Source organism: Centrocercus urophasianus, unplaced genomic scaffold, assembly GCF_019232065.1.
Source record: "Centrocercus urophasianus isolate 14NV4802_14NV808 unplaced genomic scaffold, USGS_Curo_1.0 seq_15, whole genome shotgun sequence".
Lineage (NCBI taxonomy): Eukaryota > Metazoa > Chordata > Aves > Galliformes > Phasianidae > Centrocercus > Centrocercus urophasianus.
Genome location: NW_024884697.1, coordinates 169,834 through 192,264, shown reverse-complemented (window position 1 = coordinate 192,264; position 22,431 = coordinate 169,834). Strand labels below are relative to the sequence as shown.

Below are 22,431 nucleotides of genomic sequence, written 5' to 3'. Positions count from 1 at the left end.
TGGACTAATTTGGGAAGCAAACTTGTCTCCACAGATGCCATTGGGGTGGTTGTACTGACAAAGTCTGGGTTTTTAAAATGTCTGATGTCCTCATGTATGGGATTTCTCAGTTCCTGTCTTGAAGGTTAACCTCTGAATTATGTTGTTTCAGGTTGAGCCACTCAAGGAGGAACTGATGGATGCTGGGATGATCCCCAGCCCTTCCATTGAGCTTGGTGATGCTGGTGAGCCCCAGACTGTGCTGGGCAGGGAAAACCCACACGGCCAAATTCTGAATTTCAGCCCAGCTCCCCAGAGTGATGCCCTGTGTGCTCAGCATGGAGGTGGAGAGCAGCCTGAGAACAGATGGGCAGGTGGCCCCAGTCCTCCTGAAGAAAGGGGGAGCACGGAAGATGCTGGACATGGTATGGACAGCAGCTGGGCCGCCAGCGATGGACCCCAACGTTGCCGTGATTCGATGCCCTCAGAAGCAAGTCTCAAAACTCACTCAAACCCCATTGGATTTGGTGAAGAAGAGAAGGAATCACAAGACCCCATAGGACATACAGAAAAAGAGGAGGAAAAGGTGGAGGAGGGGAAAAGAGAGAAAGAAGAGTTGGAAAATGAAAGCACGTTCGCAAGACCTGTCGATTTAGCATTTTTAGAAAGAGGTGATGTACAGCTGGTGAATTCAGCACCTCCAAAGGACTTTGGCATTCCTGGAGATGGCCCTATGTCCATCCCCACTGCCTCTGTGTTACCCTGCGAGAATGGATCAGTGCCAGCGCCGTCGGGTGGGACTGGGGCTGGACCTCAAGGACTTTCTGGTGGTGCAGCCCTCAGCCTGAGTGCTCTGCAAGAGCCCTGGGGGACTTTGGCCACCCCAAGGGCAGAGACAAATGGTGTGGGTTTGGCACACGCAGACGGACCCGTGTCAGTGCTGCCGTTGTCCCCCGTTCTGAGCCTTGTCTGTGGGGTTACTGTCACGAGCAGCTGCCGATCTGCCAGGGAGATGCTGAGGGATGGGTTGGAAGAGAAAGATGAGGATCGTGCGCCCTCTGCAGAAACACGGGGGCCTGCTGGGAGCAAAACTGCCTGCACAACTGGCCTTGAGTCACCACGAGGTCAGGAACCCTTCCTAACCCAGTCCCCTGACGCCAGCTCTGTCTGCTTCGATGGAGGAGCTGATGTGGGGGCTGCTCCGGAGGACCAGGTGGCCACAGCTCTCCTCCAGGCATTCCTCCAGACTCCACCAAGGAGTGGCCCAGGAGGGAGCCTTTCCCAAAGGTATGCAGGTGATGTTAGCACTGAGCTCACTTTGCTGAACGCTGGTGAGTCGCACCCAGACCAGAACGAGGTTTTGGAACAAGGGCAGCATGGCAGTCCTTCTGCCAACCACACAGATGTGCTGGATGAGCCCTCGGGAGCATGTGATGGTCAGGGCTTTGCCTTCAGCTGTGCAGCCTGGGCAGGTGGCTCTGACACTGAGGCAATCACTGATGTGTGCCTCGGTGCAGAGGAGCCCCCTAGTAGCAATGAAATGAGCGTAGTTGATGCACCACAGGAGCTGAAGACCTCTCTTTGTGACCTGTTAGAATCAGGTTCTTCCTCCTCAATGAGAGAGGAGGAGCCTGTTGGTGATGTATCACCTCTCACTGTGGCCCAGCACCAGCAAAGTTCTCCAAACAGCCCATCCCTACCTTCCCCCCATCAGGACCCTTCTCACGGTACTGCTGCAGACCCCCATTGCTGCTTATTAGAGCAAAGTGAGCAGGAACCAGACCTGTGCCCACATGGAAAGCCCTGCAAGACAGTGGCTGCTGTAGAGGAGAGTGTGGCCGCTGAGAACCCAGCACTGGATGGCTCCTTGAAGCCTGAATGTGCAGAAGGAGTGAAGAAGGACTTGGGGCTGTGCCACGCAGAGCCTGCAGAGAGCTCTCCTCTGGATATGCTGACGCCTGGAGAGCTGGGATCGAGGCCTTGTTCTCCTCTGCGTGGGCACAAGGCTGAGCCAGACCCAGTCTTTGGCACGGGCCCCAAAATGAGTCCAACTCGTGCTCCAGATGCTGCCCCAAGCTCCAGCTGCATGGGACAGCTACCATCAGATGCTGACAGCAGGTGTGCCTGCCCCGGGAGCCCTGAGGAGTGCGAGGGAGGAAGCAGCATCCCTCCTACCACCCCTGCATCATTTGGAGCAGGGGAGTTCATGCCCGTAGGAGAGCCCGCGTCTTTGTGCAGCCAGGATGACTCCGCTGTGTTGGCTGATCCAAATTGTGCTGATGAAGAGTTGGAAGAGGGAGAAATCCCTGTTCAGTCAATGCCAACATCTCTGCTACGTGCAGACACTGGAGAGAGCATAGAGGTTAGTGACACTGGGGACATTTTGGATGCTCTTCTGAAGGCAAAACGCTTCCCCAGCACAGAAAAATGTGTGGGTTTGAGCTGGGAAGATCCATCTTACAGGTCCCCCTCCAGTGACTCGGACTGGGAGAAGCACTTGGGACGCACTGCTCACCCCCTTCTTATACCCAGGGGTTGCCACTGCTCAAGGTCCATGGGTGCCACGAGGACTGACTGCGATTCCTCATCCTCCATGAGCTCGGGCTGCTCGGAGGGATGCAGTGAGGAGTGGGGATCGCTGAGCACTGAGGAGGGCTGCTGGTGGCCCACCAGCCAATGGAATACCAGCAGCAGGCACATGCCACCCTATGTCAATATCACGGACAGCTGGGGGATCTCCAGGGATTACCTGAACTTCACGGTCACCACAAAATGCCCGGGCAGGATGGGAAGCTCACAGGGGCAGACTCATTTGCTGGAGTCACTGATGGGGACTTGGAAGGGTTTTGAAGAAATCACCCAGCACACTATGGACATGGAGCATCTCCGTTTCCATTATAAGCTAAAACAGATCCTAAGGAGTGGGACACCACCCATTTCTACCTCCATTTTTCCTAGAGACTGCTCTCCCCAGCCATCATCTGTGCGAGGAGCTCCTGCCCCTCACTCCCTGCGAAGCAGGAGCCCTTTGCAGGTGACAATCCTGCCCTCAGACACACGGCCACGTGGCCTCAAGTCCCACCAGCAATACAGCCACCACAGGGACTCCTCCCATTGCACTCCATCGTGGGACACCTGCTGGTGGCAGAAGAGCAGAGCCAGCTCCCCAAACCGGGGCTGTGCAGCTCCTTTCCATCTCAGCAAGCTGAAATATGAGAATAAACTGAAGGACTCCCGTGGGGACATCTCGGTTATCCTCGATGAGTACGCAGAGTTCAACAGGGTGATGCTGAGTAAGGTTGACACAGAGGGGGAGAGCAGAGGGAAGGGTTTGGCACACGGGGAGACCGTCAGCGCTCGGTGCTGCACGTCCCTCCCCAGGAGGACTGCTGCCTTTGAGGATGTGATCACAGAGCTGTGCAGCACGCTGCAGTTCCGCCTGCGCAGCGTGGCCGAGGAGGCGTGCAGGCAGCCTGGGATGTTCTACCTGGTGGAGACAGGAGAGGAACCCTTCTTTGCAAGAGTGAAGGTAATGGTTGGATGGGGATGGGAGGCTTTGGGGTCAAAGCCAAGGGCAGAAGGAGAATTACTGAGGTTGGATCAAGTCCGACATCAGCCCCTCGTCACCGTGCCCATTAAAGCATGTCCCTAAAGAGAATCGTAATCAGTAAGGTTGGAAAAGACCTCTAAGATCACCAAGTCCAACCCCATCCCCACTGTGCCCACTGACCATGTCCCCAAGTGCCACATCTCCACATTCCTTTGACGCTTCCAGAGACAGTGACTCCTTCCTGGGCAGCCTGTTCCAGTGCCTCACCACTCTAAGGATTTTTCCCTAATATTGAGCCTGAGAAGCTCTCATGCTCTACAATCAGGAACCATCACAGCTGGCTCTTGCACAGTTGTGAAGATGTTTCTTCTACAAACATGTAACAATTTCTCTTTCAGACGTTGCTGAAGAAAGATGGCCACGTGGAGATTGAACCTCTGAGCTTCTGCAGAACAAAACACCAGGACACCAACTGGCTGCTCGTCATTATCAGGAACGAGGACATCTCCTCACACATCCACAAGGTGAGGGCTGAGGCTCAGGCTTGGAGCTGCCCAGCACAAAGGACCCAAAATGGATTTATTTATGGGAACAGAGCCCTTCAGGTGAGCTTTGGCTCATGGGCTGCAGGGAATGTGCAGCAGATTGATCTGCCTGTAGCACCCACGGTTGTAGAGCTGGGCTACGGAGATGTGTGCATCAGGGTGGTGCAGACAGAGGATGAGGTGGGCTCTCAATGTTCTCTTGGACCAGATGCTGTTTTCACAGAATAATTCTGCCTTGAGCAGGTCCCGTGTTTGCTGAGGCTGAAGCACTGTCCCAACGTGGTGTTTGCTGGAGTGGACAGCCCTGAAGACATCACAGATCAGACGTACCAGGAGCTGTTCCATACTGGTGGCTTCGTGGTGTCAGATAGTGAGGTGTTGGAAACGGTGACGTTGGGTGAGTCCCTCGTTTGGATGCAGATGATGAGCAGGTTCAGCTCCTGGCTCCATCTGCAGGTTTACCAACTATTTGCTTCCAAAAACACCACGGGCATCCTCTCCTAAAAGGGAGCAATTTTTGCCCTCTGGTCGGTGCTTGAGACCCCATCTGCATAAATGGGTCCATATCACGGCTCCCAAAAATATCTAAGTACTGGCCACCAAAACCATTGGGGTGAAGCAGGGGATGTGTAGTGACGTCCAGCCTGGACAGGGAGAGCAACAGGGAGACCTGTTTCTCTTCAACTTTTCAATGGGATGAAAAAACAGATCCATGTTCCTCCTGGAGATGTGCAGTGGTAGAACAAGTCTCACACTTTACCCTGTTCAGAATCAGGGGGATAAATCTGCAGCAGTGTGTTTTTAAATGCTGGGATGGGATCCCAAAGAGGCTGTGAGCCCTCAGCTCACCATGGCAAAGCCCTGAGGGCCCCACTGTGCCCGGCTTCCAACAGGACCCTCGCTCACTCTTGCTGTCTCCCCAGGGCAACTGAAAGAGGTGGTGAAGGTCCTGGAGAAGCTGAACAGAAGCGGGAGGTGGAAGTGGTTCCTCCACTACAAGGAGAGCAAAAAGCTCCGAGAAAACGTCAGGTAATGACTGTAGAGCAGCAGATCCTTTGTCCTCAGTGTCCTTGGCAATAGGGCAAGGATGTGGGCACCACAGCGAAGCATGGGCACGCAGGGGGTGTTGGGTGCCTCCAGCTGGGCTTTGGCATCTCGCAAGATGAACATGAAGGTTTTTACATGACAGCTCCCTTTATCAGTGAGTGTGGCATTGCCAGAAGTCGGTATTTGCACAGTCACAGGTAAAACACAAGGATTTTTTTTTTAAATCTCTATGAGGGAGCAGCAGGACTGGGACCTGGAGAGAAGCTGGCCCAAAATGCTGCGCCTCGCACACGATCCCAGATGAGGCAGAGCTCTGGCAGTCGCCCTGTGCACCCTGCTGCATCTCCATAAGGCAGCTCCCCCTCTTTGGCACATGAGCTGGTTTGTTCTCAGCAAGCAGAAAATACTGCAACGAGCAGAAAATACTGCAACAAACGGGGGGAACTCTGATCCTCTCCCCCCTGAGCACACAGCAGTGGCACACGGTAGTTTTTAAGACCCAGTTTCTCAGCCAGCTGAGTTACGACAGGGAGGTACCTCAAAGCTTTGGGCAGCACGTTTTGGCGAGGACTCGAGCTTGTGCCCCTCTCCCTGCAGGGTGGATGCCAACGCCCATAGGAAGAACTTGATCCTGAAGTCATGCCAAGACCTCATTGAGGTGCTGCATTACCACGCGTGCGATTCCAGCTCGTCCCCCAGATCGGAGTACATGAAGTGCTTGTTGAACCTGCAGGTCCAGCACGTCAGCGCCAGGTTTGCGGTGTATCTCACAGGTGAGGGCAGGCTCAGGGCACCCACTGACAAATACTGCCTCGTTCAGCTCTCGCTGCTGCAATGGCTGATTTGAGGTGTGGAAAAGCAGCTCTGCACCTTGAGTCAGTGTGCTAACAGGCAAAACAAACAGATTTTTGGGGGAGGTCTGCTTAATTTTGGCAGTTGTTCTGAGCCCGGGGGTGGCTCTGTGTCACACGCTCCTGGCTGAGGCTGGGAAGCTCTCCCATTAATCTGCAAAAACGGAATAACTGCGGTGGGATCTGGAGGTATTTTCTGCAGTTTTCAGAAGAATCTCCTTTGCACGTCTGCCTTACAGTGCCACTCTTTTTGCAGAAAAGCCCAGCGTCAGCAGAGACGTCTTGGAAAACAAAGGGATCCTCGTGGCCGACATCAGCACCTTCCTGGGGATGGCACAGAAAGTGGCTGCCCCGTTTAGGAGAAGCTGCTGGTAAGAGGGAGCTTGAGATCAACCCCCCCCCCCAGGCTGCAGATTGAGGCATAGGGATGGGATGAAGAGCACCAGGAGCAGCTCCTGGGGGCTGGCAGGGAGTTGGCACACAGCAAGAACCCATGCCAGCATCTCTGTCCTGCTGTGACAAAGCTGCACAAGGGGCAGCTCCTCTCTGAGCCCTACAGTTCTGCTTGGGGTCTTCCAACCCTCCAAAGGACAGCCCCAAAAGCACACAGTGGCCAGGGGAAGGGTGACTTCAGTTCTGTATATAGGAATTATTTAAAGATGGCTCAGTGCAAATCCTCGTGCAGATTTGCTTCCTGCCATCAAGTTGGGCGTAGGACAGAGGTTTTGTTAACATTGCAGTTTTTAAGTTATTGTGGTGGTTTTTAAGCAATTAGTGCAGCTGACAAGGAAAGGAATAGGAAAACCAAATGTGGTTTACTTGAGGGGTAGAAGCAATACTGTGAGCTCTGGCTTTCCACATGACTGTTACTGTACACAAGTGCATGTGTTGGATGCTGGGGGGGGGGGGGTAAGGGGACGGGGTGTATTTCAAATGCCATTTGGGGACCATTGTCAGACTCTGGGGAAGCAGAAATCCACTCTACACTACATTTCAAGTCACCCACGTTGCCTCCATTTCATTGTGGGGATGTGAGTCTCCTCCAGCAGATGGAAAACCCTGTAAGTGCTGGAAAAGAACCTCTTATTTATAGTAACTCAGACCCATGTGCACCATGAAGAAAACAGCACTGAGGACCTTTGTCAGATACCCTCTGTCTTCACGTGGAGAACATTTTGTCCTTTGTTGTTTGTTTTTTTTTAATGAAATGACATAAACTGTACAGGATGACTTTGTACATAGTTTGACTAATAAAAGCCTGAAGCTTTCCTATGGACCTTCTCCCTTACCTGTGCTCACCCAGCAGCTCAGAGCAGGGCAAGGCTGCTCCATTGACTTTTTTTACGTGCTCCTAAAGTAAGCAATAGCCGAAGCCACAGCAGCGCCCTGCTAAGGAATCGCGGCAGCAGGAATTACCAATACTGCTTGTAGGCGCCAGGGGGCGGCTGCCAGGAGAGAGCGCGCCGGGCCTGCCTCCAGCTCCACGCTTTGCTGCTGCATCTCCTCCCGTCAAAAGCCAAACTGAGGACAGCCGAGCCCCTTTTCTGAGTAGGAAATGCTCTGCCCCACACTCACGTTTCACCCTAGCGAGCAGAAATGCGAGGGATCTCAAAGAGGCGATGCTGCTCGTGCAACTGAAGTGAATCAGACCAGAGCACAGGACTGGTTTTCCAGAATTTGGCTTTACTTCGCAGTACAGAAATCATTTGGAGCCTTCAGGAGACACAAGAAGCACAGGCTCTGTCATATCAATACCGCAGTGCCGTTTGGTCCGTCCCAGAAGCCACCGGGGTTCAGAAAATACTCCCACATCTTGCCTGCTCTGTAATTTGTTCTCTCAATTTTATTAAGATTAAAACACAAAGGAGCCTTAGGCACAGCTGTGTCCCAACCGATGTAAACAGTTTTAGAAGCTTAAGTGGAGGTTAAGTTCCGTGCCCAGAACTAAGCCAACATTTGCTGCTACAATAGATGTGGTCTTTGTCCATAATACAACTTTGCCACAGAGTTAGATTGATGGGAGAGAGACTCGAGGGATGCTGTCCACAATAATGGAGTGCTCAGTTTCTATTTTCCTTGATATCAGGTTTGAGTGACAACCGTCACGTCTACTAGCTCACCAGAAGCACATAATTGTGAAGGATGTTTACAAATGATTAAAAATACAAGGTAAGACACAGCTGTCAATGAGTTATTTCAATCCGCACCAACATCTACGTCTGCAAAAAAAATATATATAGTTCAGTCTGCCTTTCACCTCAAGGTTAGTCATTAAATCAGTAATTTGCCAGATTCTGGACAGCAGCCCTACTAGAATGAAATAATTAACACATGATATCCAAAAGGGGAACATTACCAGTGCAGTACTCTTCAATCTCTCAGAGATGGGATTACAAAAGCAGGCCTTACAATATTGAATTTCATACAGTGTTCATTAAGTTCCTTATATATTCATATTAGCCGATTTAATTTCTCTAATTAGAGACTCTCATTACTGCTGCTCCTCCTCCCCGTAGATATCGTTCTTCTTGCGTTTCATCTCTTCAAAGTCAAACTCTGATCCCATCATTCTCTTATAAATATCTTTGATGTCGTCGCACGTTGTCTCGAAGTGAGTGGTGGCGTCATAGGTGCGAGAAATGAAGATCTGGAAGGAGAAGGAAAAGAGGCAGCAGTTACAGCACCAAAGCTCTCCTCCTTCAGAAGCCACCCCTGGGCACAGCCCTTACAAACCTGGCTCTCAGTTCCCAGGTCGGTCGGTGCAAACAGGTCGCTGATGCTGACAAACCTGGAAGGAGGAAAAGAAAGCTGCTTCAGCGTGGGTTTCAAGTAAGAAGAGCTGAATTAGAGGTCGCTTAGAGGGAATTCAGGATTTCAGCATCTCTGTGAGGCTGAAAGGCAGTCAGGTCCCAAAGCTCAAATGGTGTCCTGGGCTTCTTTACAAAAGGGGTGGCAGCAGGGACAGGAGGGGATTGTGCCTCTCTGCTCTGCCCTCTGAGGCCCCATCTGCAGCACTGCGTCCAGCTGTGGGGCCTCCAGCGCAAGAAAGACAGAGAGCTGTTGGAGAGGGGCCAGAGGAGCCACAGAGATGAGCAGAGGGCTGCAGCACCTCCACTACAAAGTCAAGTTGAGGGAGCTGGGCTTGTTCAGCTTGGATAAGAGAAGGCTGTGGGGTGACCTCACTGCAGCCTTCCAGGACCTGAAGGGAGCCTACAAACAGGAGGGGAGTCAACTCTCTACAAGACAACAACAGGACAAGAGGAAATGGTTTGAAGTTGAAGGAGGGGAATTTAGGCTGGATGTTGGGGTGGGAGGTTCTTTACTATGAGGATGGTGAGGTGCTGGAACAGCTGTCCAGAGAGGCTGTGATGCCCCGTCCATCCCTGGAGGTGTTCAAGGCCAGGTTGGATGGGGCCCTGGGCAGCCTGGGCTGCTGTGAAATGTGGAGGTTGGTGGCCCTGCCTGTGATCCTTGAGGTTCCTTCCAACCCAATCCATTCTGTGATTCTCTGCCTTTGTCCTCAGCTCTGCACTTGCTGCAGTGTGGGAGGTGAGGAGGGGTGAGCTGTGTGCTTACTTCTGCTCAATGGGCTCCAGGAGGTCCAAGGCCGGCTTGATCTCTTTCTCTGGGTCCGCGGTTTCCACAGTAGTGCTGGCGATGGCGATGTACTTCCCCTGCGCTGCCACGTTGTGTGCAGAGGAGATCATGCAGACGTAGATATCTGGGGCAGGAAGCACACAGCAGCAGATCAGGACACGCCAGGTGATCAGGCCTGCCCCATCCCAAACCCCCTCTGCTTCACCCACACTCCTTCCTGTTCCCCTCATGCTGCATTTCCCTCCATCCTGCACGCAGCCCTCAGCCCCCACACACTTTCCACCCACTTCTCCTGGAGGTTCCCCACGTGGCACTGTGACCACAGGCACACAGACCTCTTTCTCTCTCACACACAGCTGAAGTGCAGCCTTGCTGGAGCCCAAAGGACTCCCAGACATTGGTTTGCATGCTTAAACACATCAGGAAAAGTGCAATTAATATTCCAGCATACAAAGGTGCCACTGCAAGGCTGCAGCAGCTTCCTGGAGTGGCACAGAGCTGCCACCAGGAGTTAAGGAACTGAGGGGTGCCCAGAAGCAGTGACGCTGAACAAAGCCAGGGAGCAGAAAAGCAGAGCCATGCGGGGATTAGAAAGCTTCACATGAGCACTGCACGGCCCAGGAGGAAGCCAGGAAGCTTCCCCTGGAGGGAACGCAACTGAGAGGCACCTCTCCAGAAAAAGAGCACGAAAGCTGCCACAAGATCTGCACGAAACACTTCCTCCTTCCGGGGACGTGCACAAACCCTGAGCGCCGCTGCTCTGCACACACCTGATTTCCGATTGACCTGATTCTGTGGAATGATGATCTGGCACGAGTTGGCATCGTTGGTGTTCTTGATGGGGTGGCTCAGGATGCAGATTACCCGGATCACTTGGCCAACCTTTGTGACACGGTCCGAGACGTAGCTGGGGTCGCAGATGAGCTGTTTGCAGCGAGCAACCTGCAGAGAAAGGCAGCGACGCGTGGAGGCGCACGGCTGGACGGCGTGCAGACTTTGGGGGAGGGATGGCAGTAATCTGAGGTGGCTGTCCTGCCCCCAGCTGCACGAGGATTGTATTTGGCTGCATGTTCAGCACAAATCACAGCCCCTACTACACAGAGCTGTGTGACCGATCACATCTCCCCCTCGTTACTCAGCGCGTAATTAAGCTCTTACCATTACAGAGCCCGGTCCTTCCAGTCTGGGACCGTAACGTGCTGTGGTCAAGGCTGAATCAAACTGATAAGAACTCACCATTTCACATTATACCTCATTACCACGGTAATAGTTTCACATTTTGACCAATTTTGAAGCCTGCAGGCAGCCTGCACTTGGGCACATCAGTCTTACAGCACAGATTATCACCTCTGCTGCTAGCTGGGATACATCACCCGTGCCCAGAAGGGACACGTTACCCTACCAGGGAGTGCTAAACTGTCCTGTGAAGCTCCCACTCCATTTGCAAACACATTTATAGCTTCCAAGCAACTCGCTGCACTCTTGCTAGTTTTATATTGCTGAGTTAAGAAGCTGTGGAAAGGCCATGTGCCAGCAGGCTGAGCAGCTAATCCTTAATGTCAAGGGCAGAGCTGGTTTCATACCCAGGTTAGACAGCAGCGAGCAGCTTCTTTCCAGTTTTACCAGCCTGGTTTATTTAGAAGACAACATTTCTGCTCCCTGGAGAATCATTCCGGCTCCTGGAGTGGGATTACTGTATTGTTCTCCTCACATTAAGATTATCAGCACTTCTTAAGCTCACGACGTGAATAAACTGGCACCAGCCAAACAGTTTAGCTTCAACTGAGGGGTTTTCTGCTACATTTGTTCAGATCGATGACTGACAGCCTCAACTTAAAGGCAAGACAGCGATAATGGGAATAAGGGAAGAACCAGAGGGTACCATACCTCCCCTTCAGACTTCACACCAACAACTTTGCCATTTTCTATCACAATCTCTTCAATGGGCTTGTTCAGCATGTAGGTGCCTCCATATATAGCACTTAGCCTGCAAGAGTAAAGCCACTTCAGCACATCCCACAGGTTTTTCTTTCTTTCCAACAACCCTTCCAGCCCCTTGCTTCCATTCTGCTTGGACAAACCATGCATTACGCTTAAACCTCTTCAAACTATGCTGCCTAAACATCCACACAGCAGATTTGTCTGCCATTCAGAGGCAGCCGTTCAGAGGGCTGGAGCACTTCTACTGTGAAGAAAGCTTGAGGGAACTGGGCTTCTTTAGCTGTGGAGATGGCTGTGAGAAGAACTCACTGTGGCCTTCCAGTACTTGAAAGGAGCACATAAACAGGAGGGGGAACGGCTGTTTATGAAGGTGGATAGTGATAGGACAAAGGGAAATGGTTTTAAACGGAGACAGGAGAGGTTTAGGTTAGATGTTAGGAGGAAGCTTTTCCCCCAAAGGGTGGTGAGGCACTGGAACAGGAGGTTGTAGATGCTCCTGGATTCCTGGAGGCATTCAAGGCCAGGCTGGATGTGGCTCTGGCAGCCTGGTGTGGTGGTTGGAGACCCTACACACAGCAGGAGGGTTGAAACAGGATGATCTTTGTGGTCCCTTGCAACTCAAGCCATTCTATGATTCTATGATCCTACGATTCTCCCTGCAATGCATCAGTGTTGGGAGTGAATTACAGGTGCCACTGCATTCAGCTACAAGGAATCCACTTGGCATAACAGAGTCCTGCAGCATGAATGCCGCAGGCCGTGCTGGGTCTCATCCCCCTAGCAGGTGCCACAGGAGAGCTGAGAAAACATTGGAAGCCAAAATCAGGTTCTCACCTTGCAAATCCCTGTGGCAGCTCTCCGAGGCCATAGAGGGGATAAAGGTATGGGCTTTTCCCGTACCGAGCCAGAGACTCACTGTAGAGCTTAATCCTGTTGATTGTTTCTTGGCATGGTTGATCGAGGTAACTGGAGAGGGAAGTCAGAAGATTTGCACCGTTTCATAAACCAAGACTTGAGGCAAAAATCACACCCAGAAAAGTGGAAACTTCCCTTTCCAACACGTTGCCTTGCCCACCCGACCGGGGAGCGTTTCCCTTTCTGAAAAGCACTCCGCATCACCAAGTGTTGCTCAGGAAGGTGATACTGCATCAATTTGGGAACACGACAGGATTTAAACATCAGCAGGGGACCCACCCCACGCACGCTGCGCTGTGTGAGACACCCAACCCACAGGCTCTGTTCTGAGCTCGGAGCGCTCGCTGAAGCCACACTTACTCGTCAGTCCTGTACAAGGCGAGGGCATGGCCTGTGAAGTCTATGACATCTTGCCCCAGGTCAAATTTCTTGTACACATCACGCATGGTGGTCTTCTTGGGATCGACGCCTTCGAAGGTGCGGGGGTCGTTCTCATCGAAGTTGGCCACGTACACTAAGAACTTCCTGAACCGGCGCTTCTCGAACAAACCCATTAAGCCTACAGACACAGACGTTCTGTCAGAACTCACACAAATGCTTTCTGGAACTGCTGAGTTTTTCAGCCGTCGCTCAGTGAGGCAGAGATCGGCCCCAGCTGCTAAGCAAGGCTCTCTGTTCCAGCAGGAGAGCTCCACGCAGCTCCTTCCAACTGCAGGAAAGCTCGGAGAGCAGCTTCCACCAGACCTGCTGAAACGCTTGACATGGGCTTCCAAAAAGAGACCTGTGTTTGGCATCTGCCACCAAAGCAAACGGTGCCAGGCTCTCTCACAGACTCAAGGAGCTAGCAAGCACTGCTGGCATCAAAATCCCAACGCAAGATTGCACAAGGCACCATTAATGTGTTTTAATCCTCTGCAAATTGGAGAAGCAAGACAGGGCTTGCTGAAACACAGCACCAGATGCAGCTCCGTGCTCTGTCAGTTTGAGTCTCTTCAGAATCTACTGACAAGGCAGCAGTGGGGCCAACCTGAAGGAACAACTGATTGCTTCACAGCAGCCACAGAAATAACCTGGTGCGAGGAAGGCTCCCACATGCAACCAAGCTGCATAGAGGGAGCTGTATCTGCAGGAGTCACTGGAGCACACACTGGTTCTACATACATCATGCAGTTGAAGCTAACGGGCTGCCCTCTGCTAGCTCCTGATGCACACCACCGAGTTATTATGCAGTTTTACAGTGAAGAGGGAAGTGTGAGCAGCTGAGAACAGTGAAGACTGAGCTTGGTGCCACGTGGACTCGGTCATGCTGGTTTGCCTGCTGATAAATGCGACGTTTTTCTCATCATCCCATCCACTGAGGAACCAACATTACATATTTACAGGAAGCATAAGCCTCAAACGTAACCTTTGGATGAATTAAAACACTGCCAAATTCTCCTGCTCTGAAAGCTCCAAGAAAACAGTAACTCGAGGCTCAGGAAAGCCCAAGAGCCACAATGCAAGTCAGAGAGGATGCAAAAGGGCTACGTATTAAGCATAACCTGTGACAGTGATGGAGTTGCACACACCACCACATGAAGAGCCAGAAATGTCTTTCTGACACTAGCACAGATCACTTATCCTTCTACACAGACCTGTCTTGCCTTTATTTAGCAACGACAGCCTCAGTAGAGGAAAAAGTAAAACACAGCTACTCACTGGATGCCAAGGCTTCTGCCTCAGTGGAAGGAACTTTGTAGATCTTGCCTCCCTTGTAGACAAAGCTTCCCTCGATCACCTTGAAGTCTAAATAGCGAGTGACTTCTGTGTAGAGCAACATCTTTACCAGCTGACCTGTAAGAGAGGTTTGGCACAAGTCACCGGAATCAGCCTTCAGCTCATCCACTGCAGTCACAACCACTTTGCTGTCAGCTCCACATCGCACCCACACAGCTCTTACACCTTTGGGTAACAGACAGGGAGTGGCAGAGGTTTATTATTAGGCAGCTGTAATGCTTTCTTACAGGCAGTTCACAGCCTCCTCATCGTTACTCCAGCTTCCATCAGCCCTCTGAGTAAAAAGCCATCCTGCAGCACCTTCATCCGCTGCTGCTCTGCTCTCTGTAGTTTATCTGCACTCAGCGTGGCAAACAAGGTCACATCTTTGGGCCGCAGCAGTTTCTCACCCTCACCATTCAGATTAGCAAAGTCTGCTCTGGCTTGAAATGCAAACACTGAGAGGACTTTGGAAAACAACCATTCAAACCTTTAAAACGTGCCTCTGCTGCACCCCCTTTGAGCCAGAGACATCTTCTAAGTTGGAGAAATGCACAGGCAAAGCAATCACAGAGCAGGAGCTGCTGCACGAACACCTGGCTGTGTGCAAATCAAGGGCAGCAAGCTTCCAGCAGCTCTGCAATGCTTCAGCAAGTTCCCCAGGAGATCACAGAATCACAGACAGCTGAAGGGCTGCTGATTTCTTTCCAAGCTGAAGGTTCCAGGCTAAGCTTATGAGGAGAGATTGGAAAGCTCAGCGTTGCTTACCATTAGCCATAAGGAATTTTGGAATTAGGTCCACGTTCCAGTCTCTTCCTCGTCCCATAGATTCTGGTGGAGTTCCTGGTAGATTAAACCTTTTATAGAGCTTTGGAAAGAATATAAAACTTATTGTAGCAGAGGAAATATCTATGTGTATACTTTCTCCCACACAGGCACACGCTTTCCACCCTCACATCTCCCCAGCAGAACATAAGCTCTTCACAGCAAGCTTTTGGCCAGGGTTTCATTTTGAATCTGACTTTTGATGCAGCACACAAAGCACATCCAGTGAACTCTCACAATAAGAACCAGGCAGCATTAGTTTGCTCACCCATCCTCTCTTCCTGCAAGGCTTAAAAAGCCTGGCAATTTACAACCTGCTGAACCAAAGTACCATTTTACTAAAGGTAATTTGATCCAAATCCTTCAGAAGAGGACAGATTCCTCCAGGTGTTGATACTGGGGAACAGATTGAAGTCTCTAACTTTAAGCAGCAAAGAGAGCAGGGATCTCTTTAGGGATACACGATGTCACAGCAGAAGCCTGCAACCAAGTGAGGAAGTGCCCTCGTGGCCAGATGTGCTCAGCCTGCATCACAGCAGGGCACAGAGAACGCCCAGCATTTTTTAGACCAACATCCACCACCAAGCACTGCAGAAATGATGGAGCTGAGGGGTTTTAATGTCCAGCTGCTGGGTGTTGCACTGCCAAGCAATCACTCAAACATGGCGTGCTGAGAACTGCAGGAAACAAGCGCTATCTACAAAGCAGAAACACAAGCCCTGCTTTCCTCCCCAGCATGAGCTGGTGTGGAGGTACCTTAAAACAGTCTGTGTCAAAGGAAACCCTTACAGAGTAATTATTTGGAATCCACCCTTAGGACAGCCAGAAATAAAGCCCCTTTACGTGCCCGAGGAGGACACAAGGGCTGGGTGTCAGCTTCTGTACTTACATCCTCCAGAGGTGTAATGGATGCACTTTCCCCTCCATAGTAAGAGTTCCGATCCATGTGAAGGACTTTCTTCCCATTCACTGACATGATCCCAGAGAGGATGCATTCCTAGAGAGGGAACAAAGATGCAAAAGATGCTCATCCTTGCAGACAGGCAGCACCACCAGCTCAAGGGGACAGCAAGAATATGAAACCTTGCCTTGAAGGAATCCAGGTAGCTTCCTCAAAAACTCAGTCCTTAATTATTTGCCATGTTGGGTCACACATGACAGTCAGCAGTGACTTTCAGAAGGTACAGGCAGCACAAAGAAGAAATAAAGCCATTTGGGAGCCTTACCACCTTGGTGACACTTTGCTCTCCTTGCTGTGTGTGCACCCAGATCACTTTGAGCAGCTGATCAGCTGCTGCACCCAACACAACACCAGAAAGCTGGGAGTAATCTTGGAGGGACACAGCTTGCAGGACTAGCAAGGTTGAATGTCCATTAAAACACAACTGACCTGGTCACCAACTCTGGCTTTCACAAACCAAAAAGCTCACCAAGAAGTTGCCTACTTCCGTGCCTGGAATGGCTCATCACAGACTTACTGATCTTGCCTGTTCTGCCTCAGCTCCCTGCAAAAGGAGAAACGAGTTCATCCTCCACCAACCTCTGCCAATCATGTGGGTTGTCCAGCCCAAAGAAGAGATGGAGAGGAGGGCAGGAGTCAGACTCAATGATCCCTGGGGGTTTCCCACTGGGATATTCTGTCATTCTAATTCGTAGATATGAACCACATCTCAACGACCCCCCCAGGCCATCCCACTGCAGGAAGGTTAGGCAGGAAGTCACGCATCCAGCACCAGCAGCTGGCTCCTGCAGCACAGATCCACGTTTTGAGTCTTCCTCAGCACCCCGCATGCATTTGCAGAGCACAGAAACCTCTCCTCCTCCATCACTTCTTCCTGCTGCAGAGTGTAGGAGATTTCTTTCAAACCCAATTATGGGCTCGTTCTGGTGGAATGAGGCCCTGCCAGTTCATCACCAATGGGATGCCACAGTAATTCAGGCCCCAAAGAGCAGAGCAAGTTTCACATTTAATCCAGGTAACTTCCAACAGTTTGCTCTCAGAATGGGACACTTCTTCCTGCAGAACCTCTCCATGATCCACTGCTCCTTCAGCCACCACGAGACTCTCTGTGGGCTCCAGATCCCATCCTGCAAGGCCCCCCTGCTTTGCAGCAAGCAGAGACCCTCCCAGCAGACACATCCAGTCTCACAACACCAGCAGAGAGAGCCACAAACCTCACAGCGTGGAAGCACTGCACAAGTGAAAGTACAGTTGGCTTTTATGGTTGTCAAAGTGTTAATGATCTACCAAAGCAATACAGGGCTGTTGCATCACCTTTAGCCACTGTGATCTCCTCTGTGAAACCAGAAGAGTGCTGGCATCACTGGTGCCATTTGCTGAAATGATTTGATTCCCTGGAACGTCTTCCAAAGCGCTGCCAGCCTCCAGGCCCAGCCCGAGATTTCAAAGTATCCACTGGAAGGATGAAGATACAGTAAAGGCAGCAGCAGCTACTTTTCTTCTGCCCAGATGTCAGCTGATTTCCTTCCTCCTCCATTTAAGGAATCTTCAAAGCGTTTGTTGTTGCCCTGTCACCCCAGAACAACACGCCCACTGCTTCCTATGAGAGCATCCCTTCAGCAAGCCACGCTGCCAGCATCACTCAGCAAATCTGCGTACCAGTAAGAGACCTTGATTACCTTTCCAACCTTATTTCATCCCCATTAAACGCCGATACGGGGATTAAGGCCAGCTTATCAGGTTCACCCTATCACCACAGTCCTCAGTGCTGGAATCCCACCCAGGCCTTTGCAGCCATTTCCCATTGCAGGCGCTGAGCTGACGGCCCGCTCATCAAACACACAGGATGCACAATGGCTTTATCCTCCCACCTCAGCAATTCCTTTGGGCAGCTCTGCTGGCTGAGCGTTCAGCTGTAGCTGTTCTCACACTCAGAAACATCAGATGTGTCATTTGGGTTGGGGAAGGAGGAAAACAAACAGGCTGTGTCAATAAGGGAAGGGCTGGAGAGTGTTTAGACTGGGGGGAAAAAAAGGGAAAAAAGAAAAAAGGGGAAGCTCCTGAGTTCAAATCTGTGGCTTTCTGATTGTATTCTAGACATCAACTCTGCTCAAATGGGTAAAACTGAGCAGCTGCTGGCAGCAAAATGGCAGCAAGAGACAGCAGAGGGTGGTCCAGGTGTCCAGCTGGAACAAAGTCTCTGTGCAAGTGCTGGTCACGCTGTGCTGCTACACTCCACGGCTCCAGGCAGTGCAGGTTATGACACTCAGCTCCCAGCAATGGCTTAACATTGCAGCAATCGATCTCATGTGCAGCTCTCACTGCTCTGTGGCGTAACAGGAGGTGAAAATGTAGAGACACAGCACCCAGAATACAAATCCATGGCAAAAAAAACCCCACAGGAGTGAGGGGAAACTCAGCAGTGGCTCCCCTCACTGCCACAAACTGGTCACAAGACAACTTTCTGCACGCAGACACCTCCAAAAAGTGTGGGAAGAAAGTGAGTTTCTATGGACTTTCTCCAAGTAGGGCAGCAGTTCAGAAAGGCTCAGACAGACCGATGGAAACCTGAGCCAGCGCTGTTTCATCCAACAGCTCCGAGGGGAAGATCTGCTTGGCCCTACAAGCTGCAAAAGCAGCGAGCATTTAAGCAATGCCCTCAGCGACCTGGGGATGATGCAAGGGACAGGGATGCTCTGCTCAGTCCTCACTGCCACTCTGATGCTCTTTCTAGGTCCTTACGCAGCAAGGTCTGAGCCTGTACGAGTGAAAACAAAGAGCCAGGCCTCTCTGCTCCTATAGAAAGTGAATCCGTACCTCTGTGATGGATTTACATTGCTTTCACATGGTGAGGCAGTTGGCAGGTAAGAAGCTTAGCTCAGCACAGCAGTGCCTGCAACGAGCGAAAACCCCACAGGAACGCAGGGTTCATCTGCTGGGGCTGAACAGGGCGCTTTGCTTTTATGCTCAGCGTTCACATCCAGCATCTGAGAGCACAGATAACCACCTCAGAGCTGTTAGGAGTACGTTTGAGAAGCCATTCCCAGCAGCATCTGCAGTGTGGGAGAAAGAGGAGCTCCGTGCTGGGCGGCCAGACACAAACATCTGCCCACAGCCAGCACTGCACCACGTGCAGGGAGCTCGGCAGGAGCACGGCGCCCTGATCTGAGCACCGTGAGGTTAATTGTACCTGATGTGCAAGCCTGGAGTATCAGCAGTCATTCAGGATTAAAGATGTGCTGTGATTATTTTTTCCCCCTCCGTGCTCCCAAGACACAGCTTGGCACTGCCATTAGAATGCATCAGAGGAGAGATGGGATGCATTGAGAGCCAGGAGTCCCAGCCTGCACCCTGCTTTCATTACTGGGAGAAGAGATTGATATTGAGAGAAGCCATTCCCGGAATGCTCTCAGGTCAATCACAAATGGCATTCACACACGTGCCCTGGTGCACTCACACAGCCCTGTGGATGAGGTCAGAACTGACCACTGCAACAAACTTATCTGCACCTTTTATTTTTTAATAAATGGCTTTTCTTTATAACCAGCAGCCGATTTTCACCTTGGAAGGAGAAAGAAAATCCCTCCAGGAGAGATCAGACGTTCACTGCATCTCCCACGTGGGCTGGGTTGGCTGTTCTAGGGGTTTTGTCCCCACATCAGCCCCTAGGAATTGTACGTGTGACAGAAGACACAGCACAAAAGATGGGCGCAGCGCAGCAGGCAGCAGTGAGCAAACAGGATCTCCAATTCATCTCACCCTCTTTAGGCAGCGCTCTGCCTGCACCAGGCTCTGCCCTGACACCACAGACCGTTAGATAGGACGAGGCACATCCCAACTCACCGGCTGCACCGTGTCCAGGTGAAGCCCGCCGTGCTCTAACTGGCATTTCAGAGGTAAAGGCCACACGCTGCTGTCCTGCAATCTCTCAGCTCACCTCAGAACCCAGATGTCATTTATTCCTTCTAACCCAATCAACCCTGATCATTAGCACGAGCTCGTCTCACGAGTGATTCCACAAGAGGCCTTTTGTCAAATCTACGCTGGCATTTGTCAGTTTGAAGTTAAGCACAACCAACTCGATACCAAGCTTCCCTCTAAAGCATAAATTAACATTTTAATGGCGCTCGCATCTATTGGAGGCCCAAAGAAGCTCATTAGATTTCATCTCCCCCAAAAGTCCTGCTTTGGTGAAGGCAGATGCAGCGTTTGGGGACAGCTTTCCCTATCAGAGGGAAGAAGGGTTTGGTTTTGGGTTTTTTTGTTGCCTTGTAGGTCATTCATGACAGCTCAAAGGAAGAACCTGCAGAGAGAGGAACGAGAGCAACCACCACAGTTGGCTTCACCCCACAACTCTCCCACACTCTGCACATTTCCTTTGTGCCACATCATGGTTTTGTGACAATCCTTTCCAGAGAAACCAGATAGGAAAGCAGCTTTGTCCTCAGCCGCGTGTCAGCAGACACCCTGCCTGCCCTCAATCACGGCGCACGTATTTGTATTTACAGGGACCACCAAAAGGGGAAACGGGGTGGGGGAAATATCACAGCCAGCCCCAAAGACCTTTCTCTGCCCATCCACCAATTAACAGGAAGAAACAAAAGCAGGAAAAGCTTGAACGAGAGGAAAACCTCTCCACCATATTGGATTTTCTCCTCCTCCTCCTCCCCCCCCCCCACCTTCTTCAGACAATGCCTCCGATTTGCAACCTGCAATCCAGCACCAAGCCCTGAATAAAAGCACAGCAGATAAACCAAGCAGCAGCTCAGCGCATCTCCCCACTTCGAAGGCAGGCAGAAAACCTGAAGCAAACCCCACCGGCAGCAGCGCTGCCATTTTTTTTTTTTTCTTCCCCTGTTCTTTTCTCTCCTTCTCAGCCGCCTGCAGCAGTGTGGGGCCGCATCCTCCACAATAGGACAAAGCCACAGCGCTGCTCTCCACCCTCCCCCCCCCACCCTTCCCCTTCCCCCCACCTCACCCCGAGTGCTGTCAGGAAGGGTTAACAGCAGCAAAAGGTGGGACAGATTCGGAGCAGGGGGGAAAAATTAAAGAAATAACGAAAGCAGAGGGATTTGACAGGCGTGCAGGGCTCACCCGCATCCCCATCCCCACCCCCCTCCCCCTCCTGCTGCAGTCAGGATGGAGAGCTGAAGGCTGCAAAGGCGGAGCAGCGCATGGGGCTGCCTCCACCCTAAGATGGGCTCAGAGCTCTGGATGCTTCACAATAATAATAATAATAATAATAATAACACAGAAATGCAATTCATCCCCTTAGCGCTTTGTTGTCCCCATCTCTCCTTAAGTAACCGCATTTTCTTGGGGGCAGAGAATAGGGAACGACCCCCCCCTACCAAAAAGGGTATGAAGGGCTATGGGGGTACATAGCAGTGCTGTGGGGAAGGGGGGTGGGATTATAGGGGGGCTATGGGGGAAGGCAGTCGTACAATGGGGAAGGGGTTGGGATTATGGAAGGGGGCTATGAGGAAATGCAGCAGTGCTATGGGGAAGGGGATGGTATTACAGGGGGGCTATGGGGACGACAGCAGTGCTATGGGGAAGAGGGTGAGATTAAGAGGGCAATAGGGAGAAGGCAGCAATACTATGAGGAAAGAGGTGGGATTAAGGAATACAGAGCAGTGTTATGGGGAAGGGGTTGGGATTATTGCAGGGGGCCTAAGAGTGTACACAGCAGTGCTATGGGGAAAGGGTTGGGATTATGGGGGGCTATGAGGGAAGGAGTTGGGATTATGGGGGGGCTGTGGGCGTACAGAACAGTATTATGGGGAAGGGTTACAGGGGTACACAGCAATGCTATGGGGAAGGGGTTGGGATTATAGGGGTCTATGGGGGGACACAGCAGTGCTATAGGGACAGGGTGGGCAGACCCAATTTAGAGGGAGGAGGGATGAGGGATTCTCATAGAATGAGGATGAAGAACACAATATGCAGTGGGGATGGGGGAGAGAATGAGGTGAAATGGGTGTGTGTGGGGGGGGAAGGTGGACAACAGGAGCCTGAGGAAAGGAATGGTGAAGCCGCCCCGGCGATACCGGGGGGACAAGGGAGGAATGAGCGCGGCTGTGTGAGGGAGGGGGCTGTGAGGGAGCGGGGCCATCAGGGCGGCGGCTCAGGGCCCAGGCCCGAGCGGGGCGGTTCCTCCTCACCGTCAAGCCGGTGCCCAGCACGATCACGTCGTACTCCTCATTCATGGCGACGGCGGAGGAGGAGGAAAGGAAAAAGGGAAAGGTTTCTCACGGGGTCTCTCCGCCGGCCGAAGGTTGAGGCGAACCGGACGCTGAGGGGCCGCGGGAGCGGAGAAAATGGAGCCGCCGCCGTGAGGAGAGCGCGCCGAGGGAGGGGGGAGGGGGGCGTGGCTTCGCGCGCCCCGCCACACCCCCTCGGCTGTCACTCATCGCCGCGTCGCCACGCCATTGGCTGAGCGCGCCATCGCTAAGGGGCGGGCGC

At 51.9% G+C, this 22,431-nt stretch overlaps 2 protein-coding genes across 2 annotated transcripts in view; one reads left to right on the top strand and one right to left on the bottom strand.

Annotated features, from left to right (window-relative positions):
- The window catches only part of TASOR2 (transcription activation suppressor family member 2), a 33,663-nt gene extending 26,417 nt beyond the window's left edge, over window positions 1-7,246 (top strand). The window contains exons 18-23 of the mRNA XM_042816404.1: window positions 152-3,508; window positions 3,928-4,053; window positions 4,318-4,471; window positions 4,998-5,103; window positions 5,719-5,894; window positions 6,229-7,246. Coding sequence (XP_042672338.1) covers window positions 152-3,508; window positions 3,928-4,053; window positions 4,318-4,471; window positions 4,998-5,103; window positions 5,719-5,894; window positions 6,229-6,347 — 4,038 coding nt within the window. The 3' untranslated portion in view covers window positions 6,348-7,246. The remainder of the gene's footprint in view (window positions 1-151; window positions 3,509-3,927; window positions 4,054-4,317; window positions 4,472-4,997; window positions 5,104-5,718; window positions 5,895-6,228) is intronic.
- A 389-nt stretch (window positions 7,247-7,635) lies between these two features.
- On the bottom strand, window positions 7,636-22,322 carry GDI2 (GDP dissociation inhibitor 2). The gene is made up of 11 exons (XM_042816405.1): window positions 22,131-22,322; window positions 15,895-16,002; window positions 14,949-15,048; window positions 14,124-14,258; window positions 12,786-12,984; window positions 12,345-12,476; window positions 11,457-11,556; window positions 10,340-10,511; window positions 9,549-9,693; window positions 8,706-8,760; window positions 7,636-8,619 (listed from the first exon to the last, which is right to left on the bottom strand). The coding sequence occupies exons 1-11, from the start codon at window positions 22,173-22,175 to the stop codon at window positions 8,464-8,466; spliced, it is 1,347 nt and encodes a 448-aa protein (XP_042672339.1). The 5' UTR covers window positions 22,176-22,322; the 3' UTR covers window positions 7,636-8,463.
- Window positions 22,323-22,431: the final 109 nt, after the last annotated feature.

Excerpts from the sequence above, each read along its gene's own strand:
- GDI2 (XM_042816405.1), bottom strand. The coding sequence starts at position 22,175 with ATGAATGAGGAGTACGACGTGATCGTGCTGGGCACCGGCTTGACG. Across the intron at positions 11,557-12,344 it reads CTGCCACAGGGATTTGCAAG|GCTAAGTGCTATATATGGAG; the intron begins GTGAGAACCTGA and ends TTACTCTTGCAG. Across the intron at positions 10,512-11,456 it reads GTGTGAAGTCTGAAGGGGAG|GTTGCTCGCTGCAAACAGCT; the intron begins GTATGGTACCCT and ends CTTTCTCTGCAG.